This window comes from Mchenga conophoros, linkage group LG7 (genome assembly GCF_057382185.1).
Source record: "Mchenga conophoros isolate Kocher_MC1m ecotype Shallow Benthic linkage group LG7, M_conophoros_male_GT1.1, whole genome shotgun sequence".
NCBI classification, from domain to species: Eukaryota; Metazoa; Chordata; class Actinopteri; order Cichliformes; family Cichlidae; genus Mchenga; species Mchenga conophoros.
In genome coordinates this window covers 65,676,935-65,695,493 of record NC_140532.1, presented here as the reverse complement: position 1 = coordinate 65,695,493, position 18,559 = coordinate 65,676,935, and the positions used below count along the sequence as shown (strand labels likewise).

General features: G+C 38.1%; 1 protein-coding gene and 1 long non-coding RNA gene across 5 annotated transcripts in view; one reads left to right on the top strand and one right to left on the bottom strand.

The window, feature by feature from the left end:
• Positions 1-438: 438 nt before the first annotated feature.
• Positions 439-17,446, top strand: syt8 (synaptotagmin VIII). Of its 3 annotated transcripts, none has more exons than XM_085280851.1 (10): positions 439-760; positions 1,581-1,716; positions 8,899-9,090; positions 10,223-10,386; positions 11,335-11,430; positions 11,596-11,763; positions 11,919-12,086; positions 13,244-13,361; positions 14,006-14,139; positions 15,387-17,446. In XM_085280851.1, the coding sequence occupies exons 3-10, from the start codon at positions 8,919-8,921 to the stop codon at positions 15,645-15,647; spliced, it is 1,281 nt and encodes a 426-aa protein (XP_085136977.1). In that variant the 5' UTR covers positions 439-760; positions 1,581-1,716; positions 8,899-8,918; the 3' UTR covers positions 15,648-17,446. The 3 variants fall into 3 exon arrangements, with proteins under 3 accessions (XP_085136977.1, XP_085136978.1, XP_085136979.1); XM_085280852.1 differs by having other exon boundaries at positions 1,578-1,716; XM_085280853.1 differs by lacking the exons at positions 439-760; positions 1,581-1,716 and adding an exon at positions 3,829-3,931.
• LOC146571592 (uncharacterized) overlaps positions 9,467-18,559 on the bottom strand; it is a 13,204-nt gene continuing 4,111 nt past the window's right edge. For both annotated transcript variants that reach the window (XR_014893136.1, XR_014893137.1), the window contains 3 exons: positions 18,363-18,472; positions 13,889-14,031; positions 9,467-12,134 (listed from right to left, as the gene is read on the bottom strand). This is a non-coding gene — a long non-coding RNA (uncharacterized LOC146571592). The remainder of the gene's footprint in view (positions 12,135-13,888; positions 14,032-18,362; positions 18,473-18,559) is intronic.

Genomic DNA, 18,559 nt, shown 5'->3' with positions numbered 1-18,559 from the left:
TCACCCAATCATTTTCTTATAAACTGAGTGCTTCCTAACTATATTCATACTCCCATGGATGCAACTTGGGATTATTATATTGCCCAAGGATTCTTGGCATGTAGACTGGAGGAGCCTGCTCACCTTCAGATCAGGTGACTGGCTCTACCTCCTGAGCTACAGCCACTCCAAATGTTGGAGATCTTTTTAAAATTTATTGAATTATGCACCCAGAAAAGTACCATCAAATTTTGATAGACCATGGAATCCCATCATTTTTCAGCATGACAATGATCCCAAACAGCATTAAAAGCAGTAAAAGTACCCACCCAAATCACCCTGGGTAACATGCTGAATGAAATGATTAGTTCATTACCAGGCCTCTGGAAACCTCAAGACATGTTGAGGAGGTCATTTAGCCATTTAAATCAGCTGTGTTGGATCAAGGACACATCTCAAACCTGCAGGACACCGGCCCTTGAGGCCTGGAGTTTCCCACCCCTGGATAGAAAAACACAGTGGGACACTATCAGGCATGGATCGGCCTCCTCAGAGCCCAACATTATTAAAGCAGTGGGGAATCATCCTGACAGACAACCAAATACAGCCAACATCTTTCAACAAGCCTGGAGAAATATTCCTGAACAGAAAGCCGCCTAAGAGAGTTCAGGTTGTACTGAAGGATAAAGGTATTGACTTTCAAGCTCATTGGAACTGTACACAGAAAGGAAGCGTGGCTCAAGCCTGCGGCACGGTTATGTTAAAAAAGAGTTTTAGGAAGGTAAGATCTCAGTCTTCTTCAGTCTTCTTCATTTGTCCATGTTCGACAAGCGTTTCTTTGTCTATGGTTCACTGACATCATCTACATTATATTGAACAGCAACTCAAAAATGTAAAATTAAAGGTAAAGTAATAATTCTGACACAGGTGCAGCTGATAAGTGGATCGTGTGACGAGCAGAAAGTGTGATGACTCTAAATAGCCTCCTGTTAACATTTAAAACTCAAGACATAGACTGTATGTACTGTAGCAAGAGTGGTTATTATGGTTAAAGTTGAAATGTCAAAGATCATGAAAGTGCGATGATAATAACACTGATTCATACTCATCTTCTAATAACTGATCGATCGTATTTGTCCAGGTGACAACAGCAAGGTTAATAAGTTATTGATTATAGTTGTCTTGGTATGCAGCCCCACCTACTTTTAGTTTAGATCTTCTGATTCCGTGGGGCAGCCAATCAGAGCTGGCTTTAAAGGACGAAGGGCTTCAGACACAGGACGAACTGAGGGGAGCTTGGCTCAGAGGATTATTATGAACTCTGGATTATGCAAAGCTACTCTTTTAGAATGAATGTTTCAGGAAGAATGGAATCCTTGTCTTTCTTCAGCAGCATACAAATAAACATCCAGCGGCTCTAGTGGTAAAATCATCAGAGCATCTTAACAGCTGAACTGCAGCTCACTGAACACATTTTGCTGTTTCAGTAACATGTAGCTGTTTCTGCTGCTGGATGACGCATGTTTTATTTAAGTAAGCAGCATTTCACTAACTCCACCTCTGTTTAAACTCTGACTACTGTTTCTGTGTGTGTTCAGCAGGTGTGGCGGCTGCTCCAGGTTGAATTAGCCACGCTTGAGGAGTCGTAGACTCTGCAGGCTCGAGCTGTTTAACAGCCCCGTAAACAACTGGAGAAGAAATGAAGTAAAAGAAGAGAAAAGTCCTCGTTACACTGGGGTATTGTTGCTGCTTCTATTCTTCTCTTCTTCTTTTTTTTTTAAATTTTGTGTTATGTGACTGTTTGAGTCTCAGGGGAAATGTCAGTGTTTGATAAAGTCCAATTACGTTTGTATCAGTTGCAGAAAATAACAGACACACTCACTGTTAGCTGGATTCGCCCATCTTTCTTTCATTTCTTCTCTCTTGTTTCTGTGATCGCCTTCTTTACTTTTTTGTTCTGGGATCTCATCGGAGAATCTGGGATGTGCTTTATGTCTACATTCTTAGTTTACCCATAAATTATTTTCTTCTCTGATTTTGTCTCTTAAACTTTCATCTTGAAAGCTCGACCCATTTCATTTCTCTCCTCCTGTTTCCTTTGCTCTTTTCTACCCTGCTCTTGTAATTGTGTTAGTTTTTTCTTTATTTCACCACTCACACTCTTCTCTGTCTCCCTTTTCTTTCTTCTATTTGTTCTTTTCTCTTCTTCTTCTTCTCCATGTAACCCTCCCAATGTCATAAACTTTCCCTGTCCATGTCCTTTCTTCCTTTGCTTTTCCTTTTTTGTACTTTTTTTTTTTGTCTTCGTTTCTTGCACGTCTCTAAATCTTCACATTTTGTCACACTCCTTATTCAACTTTTCAAAGATCGCTTTGAGACATATTATAGAATATTTAGAAATACTTCCCTTTCAATAATAGCAGAACAACATCAGACACTAGTTATCTTGTAAAAAGGTAATCTTCTTGTACTAATCTAAGTAATCTTTCAGATTATTAGGACACCGCTGTTCATCCTATCTGCTAGAAACTTGTGAGTCCTGAATAAGTGCATTGTTAAATTTGAGCCTGTCTGGATGAGTGGTTCTCATACTCTGGCTAACCTTTTTTAACTGTTAGAGAGACTTCTGCCTTCCCCAGACACAGGCATGTTCATCATTCATTTACATTAATGAATTCCTGGAACTCTTACATCTCATTTTAACCCTTGAAACTTAGGGCCAGACTTTGACCCAAACATAAACCTAATTCCAACTTTAACCCTGAGATCAAATCTTAACTCTCAGACTGATCTTTGAAGGAGCGAGAGAAAAGGCAGTGTTTTAGCTTTCAGAGACTTTGGTCACTCTGACTATAACTGGGCAAGATTTAATTTAGTTTCATTTATTGTCCTCACTTTCAGTAGCCTCCATGATGCCACTCCGTGGTTTTGGACTGTTCATTTCAAAGCTTGAATATTTGTGTTTTAGTCATCACCATGGTCTTTGTTGGAGCCTGAAGCTCCAAATTTGCCTTCATCTGAACAACTGTGTCTCAAAATAGCCCAATAACTCACTCAGTGATGTTTAAAAAAAAATCATCAGCACTGTTTTTATGAAGTGGGAAACTATCCAAAGTCTGTTTAAAAAAAAAAATGTAACAGGCTGTGAACATGCTTTTTAAATTCGGTAACATTTGTCACCAGCCTCGTGCAGGGACACCTCCAGCAAATTTTGGGGGGTGGCTGGAGCCCCTCTGGCCCCACCTTGGTGGCAGCCCTGGCCTCGTGTCTGCTAGAGGAACAGCAGTTTTTAAGGCTTCAGTATATTCTCCTTTCAGTGATGTCACAATAATCATGAAAGACGGCAAACTTTAATTGCTGACAGACGGCCATGTAGTCTGTTATGTCTCTTCAACAAGAATTTTATTTATTATCATGTAATTTGACCTGCATGTGTGCTTATCAAACTAAAAGAGCTGTACTGTCAGATCCCTTTATAAACAACGATAGACTCCCTGGAGCTGGAGCTACGAGTTTTGTTTCGCCAAAGGAGGTCTATCGTTGTTTATAAAGGGATCTGTCAGTACAGCTCTTTTAGTTTTTCAGCTTCAGTCGTACAGTAAGTGGACTTTTTGCCACTAAGCACTTCCAGAGTTTAAGTATATAGATTAGAAGAAGGCCTGTCCCCTGGTAAATCCTGGTTTTGAAGCTTTTGTTGTGTTTCCCCTTCTGATTACGGGGAAAACAGAGTGGATGTAGCTGGAGGGAGGAGAAGTTTCCTCTCTTTAATCAGCAGTTTAAAGATTGTTTTTAGGAAAAGTCCCTTTGTTAGAGAGTCCGTCCTTCCTCTTCAGTTATTCTTCAACCGAACTTTTTTTAATCTGAGTGGTAAAGCACGGAAAACTATCAGCCTTCGCCAGTCGCCTGTATGGACTGAGCAGGGATGTCAAAATTTTTGTTAAATTCATCATAAGTAAGTAAAATACTTCTTTTATCCTAATTTTTTTTTTGCCTTTTTCAAATCGTTATTCTTAGTGATTTCACAAGAGATGTGATCATTTGTATGACAGGATATAGAGAATCCAATTTTTAAGTGCTTGACCCATAATAGAGAGCAGAAATCTTTCTTTTTTGTTTGTTTGTCATTGTTTAACTTTGATGATTAGCAAGGATCCTGCTGGTGCTTAAAATTTATTTCTAAGCACTGAATTTGTTCTGTTAAAATAAGGCCTGAGGTAATATTAAATGTTTTAACTCAATCTTTCAAACATTTCAAAAATATTAAGTTGTATCTCTAACTCAGAGGAATTTATCTTTCTTTTCCTTCAAGTTGAGTTGTTGTTTAATTTGTTCATAATTTTCATTCTGAGTGGCAAAAAAAAGGTTTGTTATTGTTTTTAAAGTCTTAAATTAAATTGCCTTAAGCTGCAGAAACCCTGCGATGGTCTAAAACACTAAAACACTTGCTAAAACAGTTCTTAAAACGCTGGGTAGCGTCCATGCAAATAGTTTTAATGGATCGCCATTAAAACTATTTGCATGTACGCTACCCAGCGTTTTAAGCAACATGTTTAAAAAAGTTGGTTTCCAGGCTTAATTTTAGGGTGAAAATTAGATCACAGACTGTGAAGGACTAACATCAGGATGAGGAGTTGGGCAGCAGAAGTAAATTCAGTATGTATGCCTGGCTTTTGGGTATTTCTACAAAGAGAAACAGTACTGAAGCATTGTGTGGAGTGCTGTTATCGGAGCATGACTCAGACCGTGGTTTAATGTGCTGCTGCTGTTTGTTCATGGTGGAGGGCCGTAGTTGGAATTCCACTCAGTCGTATCAGCAGAGTTTGATGGCTCTGATGTTTGTTGAAATTTGTTTTACGTCACTGTTGCTGGGAAACTTCCTTTAAAGTCCAAAAATATCTCAACACTGAAAAGTTTTATGGGTTAAAAGGTGATATTTTGACCAGGTTGTAAAACCATGGTCTCTCTGTAATCTGACCACAGGGTATCACCAGTGGTATAGTTACAAATCACTTTTATAAGATTATAGTGCAGTGGCGAGTTTTGAATATGTTTAAGAACAAAATCAACTCAGTGTATAAATAAAAGGTCAGGATTTCTGTTAACTAGGTGCTTTCTTGGACGATAGCAGGCGACTTTTCACCTCAGGAACCAATGAGCTGTCGCCTGTCACACCCAATCAATTGCAGCAGATGGCTTTTTAATATTGTAGGGTCTTTACCATACAATATAATTGATTGATTGATTGGTAATTTATTTCAACATGTGAACAATATACAAGTACATTTAGAAAAGAAATGAGAGAAAAAAAATATACTATACAAATTACAAAAAAACATTCTGATTAATTTACATGTTGAAAGGGAGTGGGAAGAAGTATACACTTATTTAATCCCACCCCTGTCCCATAAATTATCAGTGAATATTTAGTCAGCTTCCTTACTGATATAATTTGTAATAAAAATAGTGAACAGATTTCTGATATACTATATACTATAATATCACATCATGAATTTTTTGTTTGTTTGTTTTTAAATAGAGACATTCACTTAATTTAAATATTTTCCTTTTCTTTATAGATCGAGAAGATCATATTTTTACAACTCTTTTTGAACAGTTTTATGTTTGGACATTGCTTTAATTCCATATTCAGTTTGTTCCATAGTTTCACTCCTTGAACAGAAACACAAAAGCCTTTTCTTGTAGTACGTACCTTCATTGTTTTGAAGTTACAAAAACCCCTTAAATTATAACTTCCTTCTTTCAAAAAAAACATACTCTGAATATTACCTGGCAGTTCTTTATTTTTTGCTTTGAATAGAATTTGTGCTGTTTGGAATTTCACTATATCGTCAATTTTCAATATTTCAGACTGCAAAAATAGTGAGTTTGTATGTTCCCTATAACCTGCATTGTGGATGATTCGAATTGCTTTCTTTTGAAGAGTAAAAAGTGAATGTAATGTGGTTTTATAGTTATTGCCCCAGACCTCTGCACAATAGCTTAAGTATGGTGAAACCAGTGAACAGTAGAGAATATGAAGTGATGTTCTGTCGAATACCTGTTTTGCCTTGTTTAGTACTGCAATGCTTCGTGATACTTTGGAATGAATATATCTTACGTGAGCTCTCCAGTTAAGTTTTTCATCTATTATTACCCCCAGAAATTTATTTTCACTGACTCTTTCAATATCAACACCATTTATTTGAATCTTTGCATTTGTATTTAAACTACTATTTCCAAATAACATAAGTTTAGATTTATTCAAATTTAATGATAATTTGTTTTTATCAAGCCAGAACTTCACTTTACTTATTTCATTAGTCATATCCTCCAATAAATTCTGCAGAGCATCACCAGAGCAAAAAATGTTTGTATCGTCAGCAAAGAGAACCATTTTTAATACTTTGGACACTTTACAGATGTCGTTAATGTACAAGTTGAAGAATTTTGGACCCAAAACTGACCCTTGGGGTACACCACAAGCAATGTCCATACATAAGGAGCAACCACCATTTATTTTCACAAACTGCTTTCTGTCACTTAAATAACTCCGGACCCAATCTAAAACTACCCCTCTGACACCATAACGTTCCAGTTTTCTTATTAATATATCATGATCTATAGTGTCAAATGCCTTTGTCAAGTCTATGAATAACCCAGCCACATATTGCTTTTTGTCTATGGAATTTGTGATGTATTCTATTGAATCTAATAGTGCCGATGATGTTGATCTGCTTGATCTGAATCCGTACTGACTCTCAGTGAGTAGTTTATGTTTATCTATAAATTTTTCCAGTCTGTTTTTAAACAGTTTTTCAAGAACTTTTGAGAATTGAGGTAGTAAAGAGACAGGCCTGTAGTTTGTGAAATGGTGTTTGTTTCCAGATTTGTATAGAGGTATAACTTTTGCTATTTTCATTCTGTCTGGAAATCGACCAGTTTGAAATGATAAATTACAGATGTATGTAAATGGTTTTATAATAGCCTCAATGACTCTTTTAACCACTATCATATCAATATCATTACAATCCAAAGATTTGTGATTTTTACATTTTTTGACAATTTCAAGAACTTCATTTTCATCAACGGCTGTGAGAAACATAGAATATGGATTTCTGTCAATCAGTGTATCCGGTTTTTCCTGTGCTTTCCCAGGATGAGTGATTGTTCTTGCTAAATTTGGTCCAGCAGTTACAAAGAATTCATTAAGACTATTTGCCACAACATCCATATTGTATTCTTCATGGTCATTACAAATGAAATACTTGGGATAGTTCTTTTGTCCAGTCCCACATTTTATAACACTGTTCAGTATTTCCCATAATCTTTTATTATTATTTCTATTTATATCTAATTGCTTCTTATAGTATTCCTTTTTACTAAATCTAAGTATATTAGTTAACCTATTTTTATATCTTTTGTATCTGATTTCAGCATCTTTAGTTCTCGTTCTTAAGAACTCTCTGTATAGAGCATTTTTCTTTATACATGCATTTTGCAGACCTTTTGTTATCCATGGACAGTCCATATATTTCTGTTTCCTACTATATTGCTTTATTGGACAGTTGGTATTGTACAGTAATGTAAATATTCTAAGGAATTTATTATAAGCACTATTAACGTCCTGTTCCTGATATACTTCACCCCAGTTTTCCTTCAATAAATCTTTTTTAAATGCATTCATTCTTTCTTCTGTTCTTACTCGTCTGTACTCTTTTTTACTGTCCATTTTATTGATCTTGTAATTCCTATCATAGATTGTAAAAATTGGAAGATGGTCACTTATGTCGTTAATCAGGAGTCCACTTACAGTCTTATTTTCAATGTCATTTGCAAAAATGTTGTCTATGAGAGTTGCACAATGTGATGTAATCCTGGTAGGTCTAGTAATTTTAGGGAATAGATTCATACAGTGCATTGTGTTTATAAATTCCTCAGTGGTTTTATGTTTATTTGGGTTTAGCAAATCAATATTGAAGTCTCCACAAATGAAAACTTTTTTGCGAGCTATTTCAATAAATGTTTCTTCTATCCAGTCTTTAAATGTCTCAATACTACTACCTGGAGCTCTGTATATACAGCTAATGATTACATTTTTACTTTTTTCTTTACAAATTTCAACTGTAATACATTCTAGTACATTATCAATCACCATCGTCATCTTTTCCACCACATTAAATTTCAAGGATTTGTCCACATACAAGGCCACTCCTCCTCCTCCTTTGTTTCGCCTAGTTATAAATGTGAATTCATAACCCTCCAGTTCAAAGTCTGTTCCTTTTTCCATATTGATCCAAGTTTCTGATAAGGCAATGACACTAAATGGATGTGAAAACTGGTTAAGATATTCTTTGATATGACTAAAATTAGCATAGAGACTTCTACAGTTAAAGTGGATAATTGATAATTTATTCTCAGTTTTAATCCTCTGATTGTAGTCTTTATTTGTATAGTAGCAGCAATTGTTATTGTTAGATGAGAAAATAATGTAATAAGAATGCGGAAATCAGGTCTTTATGGTCAAATAGCTGCTAAGAATCCACGACTAAGTGAAAGCAACAAGCAGAAGAGATTTGTTTGGGCCAAGAAAGAAAAGGAATGGACATTAGACCAGTGGAAATCTGTGCTTTGGTCTGATGAGTCCAAATTTGAGATTTTAGGTTCCACCCACCGTCTCTTTGTTGGACTGTGTGTGTGTGTGTGTGTGTGTGTGTGTGTGTGTGTGTGTGTGTGTGTGTGTGTGTGTGTGTGTGTGTTTTTTTTAAAGTGACTGCACGTGCATCATGCGGTCACTTTGACTCATATCTATCAAGCCTGTGGTAATTTGAGGGAAGCCATTCCCTCCACTTTTCATTAAGCACAAAGGCTGAGAGACTTTTTTGTTAACACATGTAAACATTTGTCATCTCTTGCTTCCAGAAATCTTCATCCTCTTCATCATGTCTAAAATCCTTCCACCACAACATTCTTCCCATGTGAAATCTAACTTGTTATCAAAGGCAAAAAGCTTCACAGTCACAGATCACCCCACCACCCTCATCTCCACATATACTAACACCACTGCCGACCCAGCTGTTGCCTTCATCAATGGCCTGCTCGACCGGATACCCTGTGAGTAATGAATTATTTCCCAAGTAGCCAAAGGATAACTAGAGTTAAATATGTGTTTTGATCTTGTCAGGTGAGCAAATAAGTTAGATACAAATGCTAGTGATCTCCCCCTGCTGCTGATGAAAGACACAATGATGAGAAGGGTCTCAATAATAGCTTCTTTCCCCTTCTCCCCAACCAGTCAAAACAGATGGCTGCCCCTCCCTGAGCCTGGTTCTGCTGTATGCTGTGTCTTGTAATATAAGATGCCTGGGTTTAGCTGTTATTTGGAACGTGTCTTGAAATTTCACTAAAACTTAGATGTTGTAGTTTCTACTGCCTAAAGGACCAACAACAACACAAACAAGAGCAGCACACAAACTTATTGTTGCACGTATTTTTTATGATAGCACAAAGTTATTACATGTATACGATGCTCTGCAAAGTTGTGCATAGGCTCATTGCACAACCAAGCTAGTCTCTTATGTCATCGTTGTTGATGTCCTCAATCTGAACCCTCTGCAATCTGAATATGTCATTTTTCTTTTAATTGGTCTCTGAAGACTCGGTAATCAGGAGGCCAAGAAAATGAATATTTGGAAATGCATCAAAACCTATTCTTATTTTCAAAAACGTCCGTTTAGCCATTCTTCAAAATCTAGAGTCAAAGTTATCACTAATGATGACTTTGATCTCAGAGGCTTAAAGTTAGTCACACACAAAAGTGTGTCATCTGCATAGAGTTGTACGATTTAGAGACGTAGCTGCTTCCAGAGTGTTTTATCTCCGGTCTTAAATTATTCTCTTTAAACTACATTCTCAACATACTCAATCAATTAATATTATGTCCAAAGAAATTATTTATATTTATCTTCTGATGAATTATGTTTTGTCCATCTTTTAGCACTGGGACATCAAAGGATTTAAACACTGGCACGATTTGTCACTGCAAATACAAAGAAATAATTTTAATGTGAACTGAATGTGTAATCAGTTTACCATTATATCTAACTCTACCATAAAGCTCATATGTTCAACTTTTAATCAAAGGAACAAATATTTTCATAGATTTTCAATGAGAATAAAATGGACATTTTGTTTACAGAATCAGTCTTTGTTGGTGAGATAATGTGGACTCGTCTTATCTCCACAGTGCCTCGATGGGCGATCTACACCATCTTTGCAGCTGGCGGTCTGCTGATTCTGCTCTGCTGCCTGTGTGTCTGCATCAAGTGCTGCTGCAAAGGAAAGAAGAAAAAGAAGAAGAACGAGCAGATCGATCTGAAGGCGGTGAATGGAAAAACAACCACAGCCCTGGTGAGTGGCAGAGGCCAGAGTATCTGATATAAATTTGACTGATACACAACACAAAAACATAATGTATTCTATTGTTTTTTATTTCCACTGAACTGATTATAACTACACACTACAGACTACACATAAAAGATGGAAATAACCATTGGAATGTCTCACGTGTTACTTTTCAGCATGCTAAGGTATTCCTGGGCTTTGCCAACCCTCAAGAATTCCTGTGAAAAGACCTTGGTTAATGACAGGCTCCTTGTAAACTGGACAGATATTAGTTGCTGAACAGTTTAGTTACTTTTTGGGTCAAGAAACAACTGGTCAGAACCTTTGACTCGATTTTACTTTTGATAGGTTTGAAAGCGCTCAGTGAAATAACGTTTTGGTAACTGCGAGGGTCGATGCCACTGACTCGTCTGTGGAGAATTTACTTTACAGCTGTGCATGTGCCACAGGAATGACTACTCGTTGTTGGGTCTCCAGTTGTCCATGTCCACAACAAACTACAATCAAGGTGTTAGGAACTGGCACGCACAACCTGTATTTTTACGTCACTGGGAACATGCGGTTGGCACTTTAGAGAAACCGTTGAGTCAACATGAGACTATGTTAAATAAGACCTGACACTAACAATTAATGCCATAAACTCATCAGGAAAATGTTCACTTAAGTTATTGATCAAGTAGAGCAGTAGAGTAATTTTAGCATAGTTCCAGTGACCCCTGCTGTCCTTTAGATGTAATGCACACTAGGACACCACATGACTTTATTTTTCAGACTCAAAGAACAGACTTGATGTTCTATGTTGTGTCGTTACTCTGGATTTATTTGGTTCTGGGTGTGACATAATTTTATTTTTTTAATTAAAAGTATACAACAGTTTTAGTTTAAAAGTTTAACATGGCTTTACCCCCTGAAAAGGCTTGGACAGCTAATGTGCTTCCTGTGCTTGTCTGACAGGTTCAGCCAGATGTGGCAGATGTTGATTATGGCTCAACCAAAAAGCAGAGAGGAAAGCTGCTCTACTCTCTGGAATATGATGGGCCTCTGTCTGAGGTGATTAAATGAATGTCTAATTGTTTACCTTTCATGCAGCGTTGCACTTCTATAATGTTGCATTCTTATTTTAAACATTTGAATGTGTGAAATTTGTTCAGCTCCTCTTTAGTTTTCAGCTGTGGTATGAGTCAATATCCATCTGTTTCCTGTCGACCTTTACAGCTCAAACTGGGGATCAAACAAGCCAGCAGCCTGATGGCCATGGACCTCGGAGGAACCTCAGACCCATATGTCAGAGTCTACATCCTCCCCGAAAAGAGCAAAACCTATGAAACCAAAGTGTTCAGGAGCACGCTGAACCCTGTCTTCAACGAGCAGTTCACCTTCCAGGTAGGACCTGGTGACTTGCCCTGTTTAGTTGCATTTGCTTAAAAAACAGTTATAATTAAAAATTGTTGTGTATGTGGTGAATTATTGAAGTTGAACGTCAATGTTGCAAATCCTCAAAAAAGAAAGAGCTTCCAACCTTAGTTATATGCCCCCAGCTACCAAAGTCTACCCTCACGAAGTCGACAGCTGTGATGAAAGTGTTTGACTTTAACCGGTTTTCCAAACACGAAATCATCGGCGAGATCCGGGTGCAGCTCTGCAATGTTGATTGGAATCACATCATCGAGGAGTGGCAGGAGCTGGAAGCACCCGCCAAATTTGAGGTTTGCTTTCACACATTTCCTTATTCTTCATGGTCCAAGTGGTGGCATCTAGGAAGGATTTAATCAATTTTTGTCGAATGTATTTCCATATTCTTTAAGGATTCAGTTTCCTAATCCAAACCTCTTGTGTCATTCAAAAAGAAAAAGCAGTCATGTTGCTTCCTGGGACCAATAGTTGGATTAATGGCAGGATTAACAGTTTTTCAAGCTTGGTTTGTTTACTCTTCTCTTCATACTGTCAAAATCTATTCTGGTTTTCTATACTATACCCCAATACATTTTCTTGAGACACTAGCCTGTAGCGGAATCACTGATGCATCCTGAAACTAATTTCATTCAACTCAAAAATCTCAAAACAACCGATTGACACTTCCTGAAGGATCTGTCCCGGGACCTCTCCTATTAATAATCTACTTCCACTTGGTCTCTTCTCTTTTGTAAATTTGATATTAATTTCAATTTTTATGCTGATGACACCCAGCTTTACCTGTGCACCAAACCTCCCACCCACCTCTCTCTTTCGTTGCCTCAAGGAAATCAAATCCTGGGTCTCCAGGAACTTTATCAGATTGAATAGTGTTAAAACTGAGGTCCCCCTCATTGGCACCAAATCCAGGTTATAAAAGGTTCTCCTTTCTCGGTTCCCCCCTCCTCTCAGGTTAGAGTCATCAGATGCTTTCTCCTACCTGACATCTCCTGCCTGACTCTCTCCACTTTCAAATCCCAACACATTTCTCTAAAGTGACTTACTCTTTCTGACCATCTTCCACCTGTCACATGCATCCTCTGTTCTTAATGATTTTTATATACTGCATATTTGTTTAATTCACTTTGACATTTTTCTTGGCTTTTTACATTTTTTAAACTCTTCTAACCTTGAATATTTTGAAAGGCACTTAAGATAAAACGTATTATTCTTATTTTTATACTTGTTAGTAACATTATAGGTTTTGCAGGTTATCCAAGAGGAATGTGAATATTATTTAAATCATTTTGTACTGTCACTAGCACAAGGCTCTCATAATGGGTAGATGGTCACTTTCTCCTTCAGCTTCCTCCTTTTATTTGCATTTTTATTCATTTCAGTTTACTGAAATATATCAGAGCTGATTCAGTTTGTCAGAACTACAGATTTCTGTATGACGTTTGTGCTACAGGAAGAAAATCTAGGAGAGATCTGCTTCTCCCTGCGCTATGTTCCCTCTGCCAGCAAGCTGACTGTGGTAATCCTGGAGGCCAAAAACCTGAAGAGCATGGATGTTGGAGGATCCTCAGGTCAGACTGAAACGGGATCTTAATCAAAAATGTAACTTTTCAAAAACGCTCCAGCGTGCTAATTTACAGCAAATCCAAGAACACATTTGCTCTCCATTAAACCAACGGGTGATCACTGGAGGTGTAACAGAAGACAACACTGCCTCACAGTGGTTGACAGCAGTAACTACAGAAACGGTGAAGATTGGAGAAGTTTAGTCATTTCCATCTTCATATTGTGGGAGCTGTACTCGACTACAGCAGCTTCGTTTATCTTACACTGGGGTCTAATGCATCTTATCATAATATTTTTAGCTCCTCCCCCTTTAAACAAACTGTCTTCTTAAACAGGTTTGAGCAGTAATGCTTAAGTGCTGACCATGTTTAATTTAAACATCTAGCTGTATATTTATTTAAAGAAAGTCATAACGGATTATCTTAACTAAAAGGATGATTATCTAAAATTTCTTTATTGATGCAATTCAGACATGATTGCATCAATACTGTTACAGCTGTTACAATATTCATGTTTCTTGATTCCTGCTTACCTTATTATTTTACCCCATTAATTCTTCTCAGGTATTTTATGGAGGCATCATGCATCTGCATGAAGAAATACAGTTTATAGGTGCTCCGAGTGACTTTCCTCCATGCTGTGTTCGTAGATCCTTATGTGAAGATGCAGCTAGCTCTGGACAAAAGGAAGTGGAAGAAAAAAAAGACGTCTATCAAAAAGAAGACGCTGAACCCTTATTTCAACGAATCGTTCGTCTTTGACGTGTCACTGGATCAAATCCAGGTGAGTGTAACGACATCCTGGCTGAAGCAGATCTTTAACAATATTTGAGACGATCTGAAACAATAGACTGGTCATCGATATTAATTTTACATAAACACAAAACATTTTAACAGTAATTCTGGAGACATTTTGTGATGATGGTTTAGAATATAAAGAATATATATCAGCATAGATCCTGGATTGAACTAACTTGAGAATGTTTTCCTCTCTCCTGACATTTACACTTCTGCACTGGCTGACGCATACACTGTGTCAATAAAAATAAAATTCAACCTGCTATTTTTCCAGTCCTGGTCTAAGTGGTTACATAATACATGCCGCATTGTTGAGAAGGGAAACAGACTCCTGCCACTTTCACATGTTTGATAATTACTCTTTTACTGTTGTTCTGAGTGGCTGTGATTTTCTGATGAACATGGCGCACACACTTTTGTAAACCATCACACACTGAAGGCTTTAAGGTTTTCTACCTCTGGTGTAGGGATTCAGCTCCTTTCTCAAAGAAGAGCCTAATGCAGCCTAACACATAAAGGGATGATCCTCAGCTGTATGCAGTGAGGGAGGCAGCTTTTTAGTTTAACACTGTTATAAGACTGACACTTATTATAAGCACACAGTCACACTTGAGGTATCACATCAAACTAAAAAAAATGGATTGGTGCATCCCTGTGGAAAAATTTACTTCACTTCTTTTCAGTTTTATTTATACAGCACCAAATCCCAACAACAGTCGCCTCAGCGCTATATATGTTGTAAAGTAGACCCTACAATAATACATAAGAGAAAAAAACCCCAATCCTGTGACCCTATGAGCAGCACTTTGGCGACAGCGGGGAGGAAAAACTCCCTTTTAACAGGAAGAAACCTCCGGTAGAACCAGGCTCAGGGAGGGGCGGGGCCATCTGCTGTGATTGGTTGGAGGGGAGAAAGACAGCATAAAAGACATGCTGAGCCAGAGGTTAATAATAACTATTAATTACATGCAGAGAGGTGTATAAATACAAAGTAGGTGAAGAAGAAACACTCAGTGCATCATGGGAATCCCCCAGCAGCCTACACCTATTGCAGCATAACTAAGGGAGGATTCAGGGTCACCTGGTCCAGCCCTAACTATATGCTTTAGTAAAAAGGAAAGTTTGAAGCCTAATCTTAAAAGTAGAGATACTGTCTGTCTCCCATATTAAAGACTACCACTTTAATGCTGCGCTGATAGTGAGGCGACTTTAAATCTGAATCTCTTTCCTCAGAGGGTGAATCTGGTGGTCTCGGTGTGGGACCATGACGCCGTGACCAGGAATGATCCGATAGGGAAGATCTACCTGGGCTGTGATGCCACAGGGAACCAACTAAGGCACTGGGCCGACATGTTGTCCAACCCGCGACGGCCGGTGGCTCAGTGGCACAGCCTGCTGTCGGCCGAGCAGGTCAACTCCACTCTAACCCTGAAAAAGAAAATCCCCATCCCCAGCAAAATGAAGGAAAGCGCTCAGCAGTGGTACCCTAAATGAAACCATTTAAAAAAAAAAAAAAAAAAAAGAGAGATTCAAATATTTTTGATAACCATTTCTCCCTTTGTTCTTCTGATATGGAAATTATTGAATAAGATTACTTTGTATTATACTGTATATTAAGATTTGTAATTATTATTTTTGGTATCAAATCAAAACATGCTAAAATATATTTTCTAACATTTATTTTTGCTTTATAAACACAGTTTAGCCTCTGTAAGATAGCTGTACTGAGTAATACAGTTAGGTCCATAGCTTCAGTACACACTTTCCCTCAGTACAACAACAACATGGTGGATTTTAAATCAAACAGTCAATATGTTCACTCATTATTCCAAGACAAATGAAGTGGATAAAAGAGTTGATTCCAAGTCTTGAACTTCTGAATGAGCCTCATTCAGTAAATGTTTTTACCCTGCGAAAGACACGAGCTCGCATGTGAAACTTCTGCCAGATTCATGACGAGTGGGCACCGGCATCGTTTGTGCTGGCTGTCTGCAATCTGCATACCATCACACTTATTTCTCTATATAAGGAAACAAGTTTATCTCAAAGTGAAACGGGGAGTGATGCTGCTGTAAAAGAGGGAAGAGGAGGAAAGCAGGAGAAAGGCTGAAATAAATAAGTCATTTTTTAAATAAGATTATTACTACTAGTAGTAGAATTGCAATTCTTAGTACTAATCAGTATAAAGGTGTGTTTTTCTTGTGTTTTGTAATATAACCAGAGCTTCATCATTTGTTCATGCATGCAGTCTGGGGCAGTACTATATTTCTTCGTACCGTATGAACAAAGGTACAAAAATGTCAACAGCTCAGCAGCACTGTGAACACCATGCAAGACAACTGATGGTTGTGGAATTCTTTCTATGGTTAAAAAAAACAGCTTTACAACAGCTTACCAAGCCAGGACCACTCTTAAGGAGGCAGGAGTATCTCTGTCAAGGTCTACAAACCAAAGATGTCTTACTGAATGGAAATACAGAAAGTTTAGGACACGCTGCAAAGCACTGGGTGGCACTCAAGGCCACCCTCTGTGATCAGACTCTGACAAAATGCTACAAAACCGATTGGACTACATTTTACAGTGCAAAAGGATGATGACCCAAGGCTGACTGCAAAAGAAGCGACCCACGAGTTTGTCAAAGCAAAGAAATGGGGATATTCTTCAATTCGCCAAGTCAGTTACCCGAGCTCGATTCAGCAGAGCAGCTTGGGTGTAATTCCTAAACACTTAATGCAATATTTTTGTTAAAGCCGTTGGATTAAAGCTGAACTTCTCCACTTCAACCACATCTTCACTGTTTGATTTCAAATCCCCTGTAGGCAAAGGCAAAATTGCAGTTGTTGTGCCGGTTTCTAAATACTAATGGACCTGGAAATGCATATCATTATTTCTTATGTAAACACACTGAAAGTGAAATGTATTTTAGTCTACAAAACACAAAAAACTCTATATGTTTTTATTAAGAAAAGATCTTGTTAACTTTCTACACAGTTGGAATATGATCTAAAAGCTAGAAACAATCGTTTATGGACAAACAAGTCTGAGACTCTCACTCGTCTCCCCTGACAGACGACGACTCAAACAAAAACTGAGCTCAATTAAGCCGAGTTCAGCAGGTGCCTTCTCCTGCTGGCTCAGGCCTCCAGAGACCGTCCTCATTAAATGCTCTGTGAATGCACAGCTCAGTGCATTCACAAAACGGGAGATTTTCACTCTGTCAGCATCTGATGTTAAAACATCAACTACGACGAGCCTCTGTTGACTTGAAACTTTGATTTCATAAGCAAAAATGACCCTACCTCTAATAAAGTTTGAAAACATTAGAAGATACTGGCTTTGAGTGATATAGACGCTTCAGCTACAGATTGTTTGTTTGTTGGATATTTAATGTTTCTCCAGGATCAGCTGAAGCGATATGGCTTCATGATGTAAGATGATGGGTCTAAAATGGATTCGGGCTGCTCTGTGGTTCAAGACAAAAAAAGACGCCATCATCTCGCAGCGTTTCAAACCTTAACTACAATCGATGGAGTTTAGCTTATTGCTTACAATGCTGAATACAAATAATTATTTTAAGAGGATTTCTTTTTTCAGAACTTTCAAGGGAACTTCAGAAAACGTTCCCTGAAAGTTATTTCGGGAAACCTTCAGAGCACCTTCAGGGGACCTTTCTGAAGGTTATTCTGCAAAGCTCCCAAGACCTTACGAGGACCCTAATCTCAACAGTCCCTTTTAAAGGTGCACTATGGCGCAGAGCACCTGGAGGACCTTCTGTTGAACTTCTACAACCCTTTAATCCCAATTGTTATGTTGTCACATCGTCAAAGGACCTGCCTTAATGTTCTCCGGTTGTGTGAAAAGCCCAGAGGGCCTTCGGAGAACTCAGTAGTATTTTTTTGGAGAACTTCAGGAAGCAAGAGCTTGTAGGTTCACAGGGCAAAGGAAGAACAATCCTTATCAGAGTGGGAACGAGCTCAAGAAAGTCACCCTAGATTGACTGATTAATTTCTTTCGTTCATCCATCCATCCCCCTACAATCGCCACTTACTTTCTCCTTTGCTCTTGTCATAATTACCACAGCCGCTAGAGTGTACCATCACAATAAGCTTCAATAACAAATGATCTACGGGCTTGTATTTTACTGGTCAACATTATATTGCTGCTACCTCAGAGGGTGATTTACAGGAGGCCAGTGAAGGCTCAACAGACCTGATAGGGACGAGCCAAGAAGCTTGGAAGCTCTCTTTGAAGTGTAAATGTCCCACCCACTTAAGGACACACAAGATCTTCTCTCCACTTTCTGTCACCTGCAGATGACACTGAGATGACAATGGAAGGACACATTTGTAGTCTGAGCATTAGTGATTTTATTCTGTCTCATTAAAAATAAACGTTAATGAATAACG

Excerpts from the sequence above, each read along its gene's own strand:
- syt8 (XM_085280851.1), top strand. The coding sequence starts at position 8,919 with ATGTCTAAAATCCTTCCACCACAACATTCTTCCCATGTGAAATCTAAC. Across the intron at positions 10,387-11,334 it reads GAAAAACAACCACAGCCCTG|GTTCAGCCAGATGTGGCAGA; the intron begins GTGAGTGGCAGA and ends CTTGTCTGACAG. Across the intron at positions 11,431-11,595 it reads ATGATGGGCCTCTGTCTGAG|CTCAAACTGGGGATCAAACA; the intron begins GTGATTAAATGA and ends CGACCTTTACAG.